This window comes from Chelonoidis abingdonii, chromosome 8, assembly GCF_003597395.2.
Source record: "Chelonoidis abingdonii isolate Lonesome George chromosome 8, CheloAbing_2.0, whole genome shotgun sequence".
Lineage (NCBI taxonomy): Eukaryota > Metazoa > Chordata > Testudines > Testudinidae > Chelonoidis > Chelonoidis abingdonii.
Genome location: NC_133776.1, coordinates 6,061,798 through 6,073,545, shown reverse-complemented (window position 1 = coordinate 6,073,545; position 11,748 = coordinate 6,061,798). Strand labels below are relative to the sequence as shown.

Genomic DNA, 11,748 nt, shown 5'->3' with positions numbered 1-11,748 from the left:
TGTGTGTGTGTGTGAATGCATGACTGTAATATATCATATGCATATGATAGAGTATTAATTAATACCTGTATTACTAATAAATGTGGCGTTTTGCCTTAATCCCCCTGACAAGATCCCGTATAGCACTTTGAGTACAACACCATGTTATATCGGGTCGCGTTATAGCGGGGTAGAGGTGTAGTTTACACCAGTTCGGTGAACAAAATAAATCATCTATTCCAGCAAAAGGATCCCTTTGGCAGTATAACTGCATCTACACTAGGGCGTCTGCCAGCACAGCTATGTCAGTTAGAGGTGTGAACTTTTTCACACTCTTAATTGACATCACTTTGCCAGCAAAACTTAAGTGTAGACCAAGATTCAGCTACACTCATAGAAATCCACCAACTTCAGTGACACTACTTGTGTAAATAAAGAGAGAACTGGAACCACTGAGTTTTTATTGGACCAGATAAAAGACCTAAGAGATGCTGGCAAAGCACCTACCAACACAGGGTCCTCTGCTACTGCAACAAAGACAAGGAATGGGAGAAGTAACGAGTCAGACCCAGCAGGGCAAGAGAGACCTGGAACGTTCATGGTGGTGAGACGGTGAGGGACTGAAGAAAGCGGGTGGTCAAACCAGGGGGGATGCGAGTTTAGAAGAACGGGAAGGTACAGATGCACATGTCGCAGGGGGTAGCTGCCATACAGCACTCTGAAGATGCTAATTGCTGTGCGAGTGCTGCAGCCCCGTTAGCAATTTGTAGTTCAGACATGTTCTGGTAAATCCATTGCCACTCCACTGCCACATTAAAACCAAGGCTGCGTTCAGGCCACTGCAGAGAGCACAGGCAGATAGAGGGACCCAGCAATGTGCTCATAAAATACCAGGGCAGGACAACACTAAAAGAAACATCCCAGCCAGCTTGCTACAGGGATTGTCTCTCACCATTTGGATGTTGGGGGGATGGCTGTGCCTATGGTGTTATATGTGCTGCCACCAGAGGATCGATTCTAGGGGCATTTAGTACTCATGCATCAGCCTGTATATACTGAAAAGATGTTCTCCCTAAGGAAGCCAGCCAACATTAGGCTTGGGAATCAGAGCCCGCTGGGCTTTCACTAGAAAAGGACCATAGGCCACCTTGTGACTTAGTGGGAGCACTCGGCATCATCATAGGGGAGATTCAGGTTCCGAGGCTTCTCCCGATCGACCATTCCTTAGACTGGAAAGATCTGGGAATGCTGCTGGGGGAAAAAAAAACACGGTTGCCGCACATCATAAGATACAACTGTCCTGCTAGGAGCCCACTGCTGGATGTGTGAAGAATACAAGCATCTCAAGGGAGCTGAGCATACCTTCATGAAGGTTGTTGGCAGCATTAGCCGATCGGCCTCTTCTCCAGCTCCTCCTGCCCCAGGGGACACACCGCAGAAGGGAGGGGAATCTCCGCTTCTCTCTCTCCTCACCACCTTGGAAATAAAGAGCACGGGGAGTTCAGAATGTTATCAGCAGGAGACAGGGCTTTCTCAAGTCCTTGCTGGCAACAGGGGGACCTGCCGTATTCTGGGTCACGTACAGTACGGCTGTTCCTCATGCTCCTCAACCTTGGTGTGTTGGAAATTTGGGCCTCTATATAGAACTCACCGTGTGAAAACATTAAACGGTACCCAGAAATCCATTTCTCCCCTGGTGAAAATTCTTACCTAGAGTGGACACATTCAGAATAAGGACTATTTCTCCACACTTTCTTGCTGCCAAGAATTTCCTTAATGATTTTCACTAACAGTTGGGTTTGGAGGGGTTTTGTATTTGCTTCAATGAGAGGACTGTTGGCAGCCTCAGGAGGCACAGCAAGGAAGCTGGCACGGATTTGCTCGTGCACACACACAGCAGCTGTGAGAACTAAAACACAAATGAAGAGAGAAGGCAGGCAGAAGCCTCACATCCTGCGTCAGGGTCTCGGCCCCACACACTTATATTATTGTTTCCTGTTGATTGACTAGTTCTCCCCTCCCAGGGAGACCTGCTGGAAATAGAGAGATTTGTACTGTACTGAACAATGCTGCAGAATCTGCATAAGGAAAAGAACATTGCAGCGGAAGGTGAGTTACTATTGAGCCATTACTGTAAAATACCAGGTTTCAGAGAGGCAGTCATGTTAGTCTGTATCCGCAAAAACAACAAGGAGACCTTGTGGCACCTTAGAGACTAACACATTTATTTGGGCATAAGCTTTCGTGGCCTAATTCACAGGAGTCAAGACTATTGGGGGGCTGTCTGTAAGCGAGGACTGGCCTGTCTCACAAGGTCTGTGAAAGTGATGGATCGTCGTCCTTCAGGACAGGTTGTAGATCCTGGATGACGTGCTGGAGAGGTTTTAATTGGGGGCTGAAGGTGACGGCTAGTGGCGTTCTGTTACTTTCTTTGTTGGGGCTGTCCTGTAGTAGGTGACTTCTGGGTACCAAAGCCCCTTCTTGTCAACTGTTGGAAATGGGCCACATCCACTCTAACTGAATTGGTCTCATTAGTACTGGCTCCCCCACTCGGTAAGGCAACTCCCATCTTTTCATGTTGTATATTTACCTGCCTACTATATTTTCCACTCCATGCATCTGATGAAGTGGGTTATAGTCCACGAAAGCTTATGCCCAAATAAATTTGTTAGTCTCTAAAGTGCCACAAGGACTCCTCATTGTTTTTGTAAAATACTAGGATATTAGACAAGGGTAGTTTTATTCTCACACAGCCTCACGTGACAAACAGATTATTGCAGCAATCGGGTATCCCCAAATCCTAGGATATGCAATATCTCATCCACCAATCAAACCTTAATGCCAAGAAATGTAAGTTATCAGCTGCTTTAGCAGTGATTCTCCTTACTAAGGCAATCAATCTTATGCAACATTAAGCTGCACAAAGTGATCAATATTTCCTCTTGACCAACAAAACAAATCCCCCAATAAAATAATTTTTACAACATGACTGTTGCCCCCTTTTAGTTCCTAGTGAACATAGATGAATGTCATGCTCAGGGAAAGAAGGTTAGCACATTAGCATTTCCCCTCTTAGCGCTTGGGTGCATGATCTAGTTAAGGCTGTAAGTGTAAGTGGATATCCATTGTCTCCCTCCAAATCTGGTTTGGTCTGCACTTAAAACTATTACCAATGTTGCTGCATTGGTCAGGGGTGTTATCAACACAGATAGGCCAACAAAACCACCAGTGCAAAGTGCTTCTGTCAGTATAGCTAATGTCAGGTTGTTGGGGAAGTGGGTTGTTGTTGTTGTTGTTTTGGGGGGGGGGAGGAGGGTGTTCCTACATCAGCAGGAACATAAGAACAGCCATACTGGGTCTGACCAATGGTCCATCTATCCCATTATCTCGTCATCCAACAGAGGCCAAATGCTTCAGAGGGAATGAACAGAACAGGACAATTACTGAGTGACCGAGAAAACTCTTTCCATCAGCATATGCTGCATCTACACTAGGGGGCTGTGCTGACACAAGTTATGTCTGCACTACAGACCCTACGTTCAAGAGAGGTGTGGGACCAGAATAGCAAAGGGGTGCTGTAGTTCAGGTCTGCACTGGAGGAGCTGGGTGGTGGCATGGCTTGAATAGCAGGGAGCTGCAGAGCAAAACTGAGATGAAAGGGGAAAGGCAGAGGCTGGTTGACACAGGAAAGTTGTACCAGTAACACCGGTATAGTTACACTCCTGCGTAAGAGTGGCTTTTCTCAATGTAGCTTACACCCCTTCCCAAATGACATGAACCAAACCAAGAACAAAACACACTTATTCCAGAATAAGCACTCCCCCGCCCATACTGGGAGCTATACCAGTATAACTCCAGCAGTTTAAATTCACATCTTATTTATAACAGTGTAACTTTCCCAGGTAGATATGGCATGCCCTCATAACATTGCAACAGCTCAAATCTCTGCTGCTCATCCCTCGCACAAGTTTAAAAATACTATTCCCCATTGTATTGGTGGTGAAGCAATTAGACCTAACCCCGGAAGTCCTGACTCCTGTGAATTCTTCTCATGCACACGAGTAAGCTCACTAGGGCTACTAGCACACATACGGGTTGTAGGATCAGTATCTTGTTATCACATGCCCCAAGGGGGGGCTCAGGCAGGCCAGCTGCAGTGACAAGCATCCTCCAGACACCTAAAACATGAGCGTACAGGGCCCTATGCAAACAGGCCGTCTGAAGCACCCACTGAAGGCTCCTAGAGATGCTGCTCTCTTCTTTGCTACCTGCCCGGTTATTCCCACCACCACCAGAATTAAGAGCAAGGGGAGGGGGGGGGTCTATTGATATTTGTGAGAATCCAAAAGCACCAGTTTCCCTAGCATCAAAGCAAAGCTGCTAAGGCAACATGGTAACACACAGAGGGATACAATTTTCCATCTCTGCTGCTGTTCTAGTGGGATGCTGGGACCCCCAGGGGGTCCTGGGGCACTTGGGAGAGTTGCTTAAAGAAGAGGGTGTGAAGCCAGTGTTGAGACCCCAGCAGGAGTCCCTTGATGGGAGACAGATGGGTGAAGGAGAGCCGTGTCAGGCACTTGGGAGTGAGGGATGGAAAAGCTGTGTGTTTCTGCCTCAGTACAAAGTCACAGGCGCAAAGGTTGCAACTGCCACTAGCCTTGGAGCACCAGAAGGGGGCAGTACGGGCTTGAAAGGGGTGAAGGGACTAGGCCGGGATCAGATCCAAGCTTCCCCAAAGTGCTAATTCAGGGTTCCAGGTCGGCTCATTAGAGAGATAGCACCTGAACCATGAAAATCATGGCTGGATTCATTTAGACCTGGACTTCAGGGAAAGGGAAGAGTAATCTGATGGTTTCTGATTCCATCTGGATAGAGTCAGGCCCGAGTCGTGCATTTCAGATCTGGCTCCAAATCTCACTGCTGGATCTCCATGACACCCCAGGTTCCCGGGGTGCAGGACCCAATGTCCCAGTCTGGGTACATACCTTACTGAAGCTTCACCTGCAACTGCGTGAGACCAGTTCTGGGGAGTTACTGGGGCAAAGGGTAACACAGGGATGAGGGTCAGGCCCATTTTGACAGAAGATATAGAATGTCAGCCCGATACGGTTCTGTGGAGTGCAGAAGGGGAGTGGCCAGGCCACTATTCCCAAGGCTTGAGGGGGCAGAGGTCCCGTGTCAGCGAGCTGGGTCAGAGCTGTTGTATGTGCAGCTAATGACAGAGTCAGCAGGGGACGAAGGCCTGGCAGCTCCACCACCCGGAGAAAAGAAACTGGAGACAGGACAAGGGCAAACAACAGGAACATGAGGCGAAGCCAAGAAATAACATCAGGGAGCAGGGATCTGAGACGTGGGTAGGAAACACCCAGGAACAGGGATGTCAGTGAGTGTCTCCTCCTGTATGCACTGAAGTGGGGACAGGGGGGCGAAAAGCAAACACCACACAACCCAACCCCAAATCCTGCAAATGTCTCTCCTGCGCCATGGCAGCAGCCATGCAGCTGGCTCCTGACAAGCCTTGTCAGGAGACTCAGCAAAGGGAGCTTTTCTGCCCCTCTGCCCCACTCCCATAGGTTTCACCATGGGAAGGAGCCAACTGGGCCAAAGGGAAAAACAAAAGCACTATGGGCAAGGGGAGGGTGAAGCGGTGGGTCCTCTGAGGGAGGATTACAGGGGCTGAAGTGGGGCTGCCATCTCTGGGGAGCCTATGAATCCTGGCTGGGGCCCTATGGATCTAGAGAGGGTCTGAGGAAAATGCATTTGAGGACAGCTGCAGGCAGGGATGCTGGACAGTTAGCATAGTGGGGGTGCTGAGAGCCACTGAACCAACTGTAAACCCTGTATACGATGGAAACCACTTCAAGCTGGGGGGGGTAAAACAGCATCCCAAGTTCCAGCACCTCTGGCCGCAGGGCCCTTAGGGCAAGAGGGGCAGGGAGGAGCCTTTGGATGGGATCCAAGCATGTGGGGAAAACAGAGAAAGTGAAGAGGAGAGAGAAAACAGGACAGACTGAGACAAGTACCCTCAGAAAGGTATGGGTGCTCCAGGGGTGTGGAAGAGGGATTGAACTGCCATTTGGCTGCGCATAAACATGCAGATGAGGTACTGGTTTAACTACACTGGTTAGGAGTATGATAATCTAGCAGAGTGTTTTTACCAGTATCGCCCCTAATGGGGATGTAGTTATTGTGTAGAGCTTATTCTCCTTACAGGAATAAACTATACCGGTGTCTGTATACTAATGTAAATGTGGCTACATGTACACTACAGACTTCGGCCAGCATAGCTACTTTGGTCAAGGGTGTGATAAGACATCATTTGTGACTGATGCAGCTGTGCAGGCAACAGTCCCTAGAGTAGATGCAATTATACTGGCAACACCATGCTTCTGGGCATGCTGCTTGTTCCACTCCGGGAGAACCAGTGTGTGAGCAGCGGGAATATGCTGTACCAGGAAAAGCACAGTTACGCCATGTGACATTATGAGTGTAATATAATATCTCACTGAAAGGTGACACAGGGCCAGAAAGAGTTAATTAACTCACAGACTGACATAACCCATGGCCCAACTTTAAAGATTTGTTAGGAAGATCTGTTAAAGACTAGAGCTTTGAAATGCAGCCAGCATTGTTAAAGAGAGAAGGGGGGCTGTTTGCTCAGGTCTTGTGATGTAAGCAAACAAGTCTTGTCTATTGCTATAGCTTTGATTCAAAGATCAAAAAAGGAATATTAACATTTAGGAAGACACTTGAGTGAAACAGTATTATTGTCTATGTGCCTCTTTGAAGGTTGTGGTAACAGTATCTGAACTGTTCAATGGATAAATTACCCTATTGTAATTCCCATGATGTTTGAGAGACAAGTTAATCCTATTGTTTTCTCAGGCCAAGAGGTTGCTTGAAATGTATAAACACCCTGGGTATGAAAAATCCTTCTTCATCTCAGATCTGCTTTGGGTTTCAAGAAGGGGAAACCCTAAGCCATAAGAATTGAGATCCCCAGTTACTGACTGGAGTCACCCTGGATATTGGACTTTTTCTAAAAGGACTTTTGGCAACTACCTGAACCTCAAGAACTGAATTCAAATCTGTCTGTATATTGATCTTTTAACCAACACACTTTCTCTTTTCTTTTTAAACACATTTTAGTTTAGTTAATAAGAATTGGTTATAAGCGTGTATTTTGGGTAAGATCTAAGTTGTCATTTGACCTGGGTCTGGGGCTAGATCCTTTGGGATCAGGAGAACCTTTTTTTCTTTTATTGGGGTATTGATTTTCATAACCAGTCATCCCCATAAGGAGCAATGCTGGTGGCAATACTGGGAAACTGGAGTGGCCAAGGCAGGAGTGGCCAACCTAAGCCTGACAAAGGATCCAGAATTTACCAACGTACATTGCCAAAGAGCCCCAGTAATATGTCAGCAGCCCCCCATCCCCTCCCCAGCGCCTCCCACCAGCCTCCAACAATCAGCACTTCCTCCTGCAACCCCCATCCAGCTATTTCATGAGCACAGGAAGCTATGGGGGGGAGGAACGAGGGCATGGCCGGCTCAGGGGAAGGGGCAGGGGCCTTGGGGGATGGGGTGGAGTGGAGGCAGGGCTTGGGGTAGAACAGGGGGTGGAGCAGTGAGCACCCCCCCCCCCGCACATTGGAAAGTTAGCATCTATAGCTCCAGCCCCAGAATCAGTGCCTAGTAAGGAGCCACATATTAACCTCTGAACGGCTCCGGAGCCACAGGTTGACCACCCCGATCTAAGGGAATTGCTTGTGAGACTTATGGTGAGCCAGTGGGGTAAAACCAAAGTCTCTCCGGCTGGATTGGTGCCTTAATAATAAAGGACCTCCAGCTTGGGGCTGTAACTGCCCTGGTCTAAGCAATTAGTCCTGAACTGATACTCTCTGTTGCGTCCTACCGAAGGCAGCATGGTTACATGCCAGTATAAACCACATCCAGACTAGGAGCGCCCTGCTGGCATAAGCTAGCAGCACACCTACCCTGGGAAGGTTCCCTTTGTAGACACGGCCGGCATCCACACTTCTACTGGCTTTAATGATACCAGTCTAAAAGCCAGTACGACTTGTGCCAAGCCCCAAGATAGTGCCGCTGAGACAGAAGTGGGGTCAAGACTATAGCACCAATCAGCTGTCACCAGCGGTGTTCCTCACAGCCGTGAATTATTATAGTACATTTATACCCACGGTCCTGTCTTGTGCTGTGATCCCATCACACCTAAGAACTGAGCAGTCAGGATGGGTCAGCACTGGGCTGAGAAACCCTCTGGGATACGGCAGAACAGGGACACCTGGGACTATGCAGGTGGCACCGTTTCTTCTGAAACGATGCCCCAGCAAGGAAAGCTGTGCTAGGGCCGGGACCGTTCCCAAGGCGTTTTCTGAAGGACCGTGGGGTTGGCTCTGGGGCGCTTGCCCAATTCCAACTCAGGGAGCCACGTTCCCCTTGCACGTCCTAGGGCCTTTTGCTTCCCTTACCCCACCCAAGTACTGTTGTGAGTCCAGGGAGACCCACCGCCTCCCAGCCATGGGTGGCTGCCTGCCCCACTGTGTCATCTGCAAGAGACTGGGGGGCCCAGGCAGGATCAGCGCTGCTGGATGCCCCCGGTGCTGACACAGACAGGGGAATGGGGCAGCGGGGAGGGGAAGCAAATGCACGAAAGACACCGAGGCCCCAGGCCTGCTCTCCCCGCCCCGTACCTGCTCGGTGCTGCAGGGCCGCTCGCAGGGCTCGGCAGGCGGCTCTCCGGACCTCCAGCGTCCCGTCCAGGCGGCCGGGACTGTAGGCGGCCGCTTGCACCGTGTCCTGCCGCCCGGCCCGCTGCCCCTGGAAGACCTCGCAGAGCAGCGTCTCCAGCAGCGCCGCCGCCGCCGCCTCCTGGCCGGGGCCGGGCTGCACGATCACCTGAAATCCCCCGACTCAGGGCGGGCGGCGGGCCCCTGGGCAGCCGGCTTCCGCAGAGGTTCCCGCGCGATCTCCCGCAGGCGGGGTCCGGGCCAGGCCCGCAGCGCTGCAGGGCACCAGCCCGCACACGCAGGAAGATGAGCGGGGAGCGGAGGGATTCTCCCCGGACCGGCCGCCGCCGGGGTCTAGAACACACCCCGGACCTGGGGAGGGGTGGCCTTCGCCTTCCCGTACCGCCCGCCTGGTCCCGGGCCAGCTCCTCGCCCACCGCTTAGTGGCGACTCGGCTCGATCACCGGGCTTCGCCCGGGACGCGGTCGAACATCAGCGTCCGTGAGTACGTTTGAGGCGCGCGTGTCGACGTGGTGTGCTCGAATCTGCGCCCCCGCCGGCTCGACCTCGCTCAGTCCCCCGGGTCCCGGCGCTCTCCCCCCCCCCCCTGCCACCCGCGTGGCCACCGCGGCCCACCCCCCCGGCTGCCCCTCGCGCCCCGCCTGGTACGGCCGGCCGCGCCCCTCGCCGCTTGCCCCTCGCCGCCCGCTGGTGCCCGGCGCCTCGCGTCCACCCCGCCGCCCGCCTGGTCCCCGGGCGCCCCCACAAGCGCGCCCCCTGCAGCCCCCTTCCCGCTGCCCCCGTCGCTGCCGTTCCGCGATCCGGACGCCTCGCCATCCCCCGCCTGGTCCGGGCCGCTCCGCCCGGCTGCCCCCTGCCGCTCCCCGCGGGCCGGGCTGCTCCCCGAAGAGCTCCTGGCAAAAGTCCCCAGGAGCGTCCGGGTCTCCCCGGCTTTCGACGCACCTCCCCGACCAGCAGCACTTCTGGCTTCCCTCCGACAGCTCCACCAGACCTGGAACTCCTGCAGCGCCTGCCTCCCGGGGCCCGGGGGTCCCCCTCATGCCTCCGGCGCATCCGCCCGTCTGCCTCTGCAGGCGCTGCCCCGCCCCTCGCCACCGCAGGTGTTCCCCTGGCTGCTTCTTCCCCCACGGCTCCTGCTCCTACTCCACGTGGGGTGCAGGGTGGGGAACAGGGGCCCAGAACGTTTAAGACCACCCCCTTTTGTGGGCAAATAATCCTCCACCAGCCAAGGCTTCTAGGATAGCTGGAACCAAGGGGTGCTCCGGGGGGCGGGGTCACCTGCCCTGTTGCAAGTCTCCAATCCGGAGCAAGAGCCTGGGTTAATAAGGCTTTTTAAGAAAATCCAGAGAACAAAAAAATAGAGGGGGGGGGTCAGAGTAATGGTCCATCTAGCCCCTCTGCTGTTCTCCAGCAGTGTCCAGTACCAAGAAGCTCACGGGGTAGTGGCACAACTGGTACTTGAAGGTTTCAGTGTAGCACCTCTAGTCTGTATCTGAAAAGAACAGGACTAGCTGCGTGCCTTCTAGAGACTAACATTTATTTAACATAGCTTTCATGGGCTACAGCCCACTTCGTGGGATGCATGCAGTGGAAACACAGTAGGAAAGTATATGTGTATAAACCACTCAGAGAAATGAACAAGGGGTGTTCCTACACACTCTCTAGTAGAGTGATGCAGTAAGGTGAGCTGTTACCAGCAGAAAGAAAAATCTTTTTAGCAGCCGTAATCATGGCTTGTTCAGCGTTGACAAGAAGGTGTGGGACGCGGTGGGGGTGGGAAACGTAATATGAGAAAATAGTTTTATTTTGTTAATGACCCATCCATTCCCAGTCTTTATTCAAAGCCTAATTTAATGGTGTCGCAGTTTGCAAATTAATTCCATTCATCAGTCTCCTACTGGAGTCTGTTTTTGAAGTTTTTTTGTTGTAATATTGCAACTTTTAGGTCTGTAATCAAGTGACCAGGGAGATTGAAGTGCTCTCCGACTGGTTTTTGAATGTTATAATTCTTGACATCTGATTTGTGTCCATTTATTCTTTTACGTAGAGACTGTCTGGTCTGGCCAATGTACATAGCAGAGGGGCATTGCTGGCACATGATGCGGTATATTACATTGGTAGATGTGCAGGTAAACAAGCTTCTGATAGTGTGGCTGATGTGATTAGGTCCTATGATGGTGTGCCCTGAATAGATATGAGGACAGAGTTGGCAACGGGCTTTGTTGCAAGGATAGGTTCCTGGGTTAGTGTTTTTGTTGTGTGGTCTGCACAGACACATCCCTAGAATCCCAAACAGGGGTATTCTATCTGCTCCCCAAGATCCATAAACCTTGAAATCCTGGACACCCCATCATCTCAGGCATTGGCTTTGCCCCCCTGAGTTAGGCCAGAAAGAGCTGGCTTAGCCCAGGTGAGTCATAGGCAAGTGACTGGTGAAAGTAACTTAGTAACTGACAAGCACCGATAAAGAGAGGAGAATCTTACCTAGGGATCACATTCTGCTGCCATAAGACCATATGTTGACCTACCTCACTGACAGCAAGGTCACCCACTTCTGAAAAGAATGGGACATGTACTAAAGCTATAAAATAAGATACAATCTAATAGACAGGAATGGCCTTTAGTTCGAGCTTGTATAAGGATTTGTTTTCATTTATTTCAAGTCTTGCCAATCATCCTTTATCTAATCTGGTGTAGATACATTCTGTCTCTAATACTACAGACTTTGAAAACAACAAGGAAGGGTCACAGGCAACAGCCACATAGCTGGGCCCCTGGCTTTCACTTCTCATTGCTAGATTCTAGGAACCCCATACCCAATACCTAATTTATTATAGTTTTCCTTTGGCTGAAGCACGTAATGGGTTGGGAAGGAGATTGACTCTATTTAGACATGGAGCTACGGGAAATTTATTCTTTCCGTACACCCCCCCCCCCCCCACACACACACTTCATAGCACCGAGGGAGGTGCTGTGGGAAGCTGGGAACTTATTCCAG

General features: G+C 51.1%; 1 protein-coding gene across 1 annotated transcript in view; it reads right to left on the bottom strand.

Moving 5' to 3' along the window:
- Positions 1–9,803, bottom strand: part of LOC116822997 (uncharacterized protein C2orf72) — a 13,023-nt gene extending 3,220 nt beyond the window's left edge. Inside the window, exons 1-3 of the mRNA XM_075068965.1 lie at positions 9,693–9,803; positions 8,694–8,898; positions 1,342–1,455 (exon numbers count right to left, since the gene is read on the bottom strand). Coding sequence (XP_074925066.1) covers positions 1,342–1,455; positions 8,694–8,898; positions 9,693–9,803 — 430 coding nt within the window. The remainder of the gene's footprint in view (positions 1–1,341; positions 1,456–8,693; positions 8,899–9,692) is intronic.
- Positions 9,804–11,748: the final 1,945 nt, after the last annotated feature.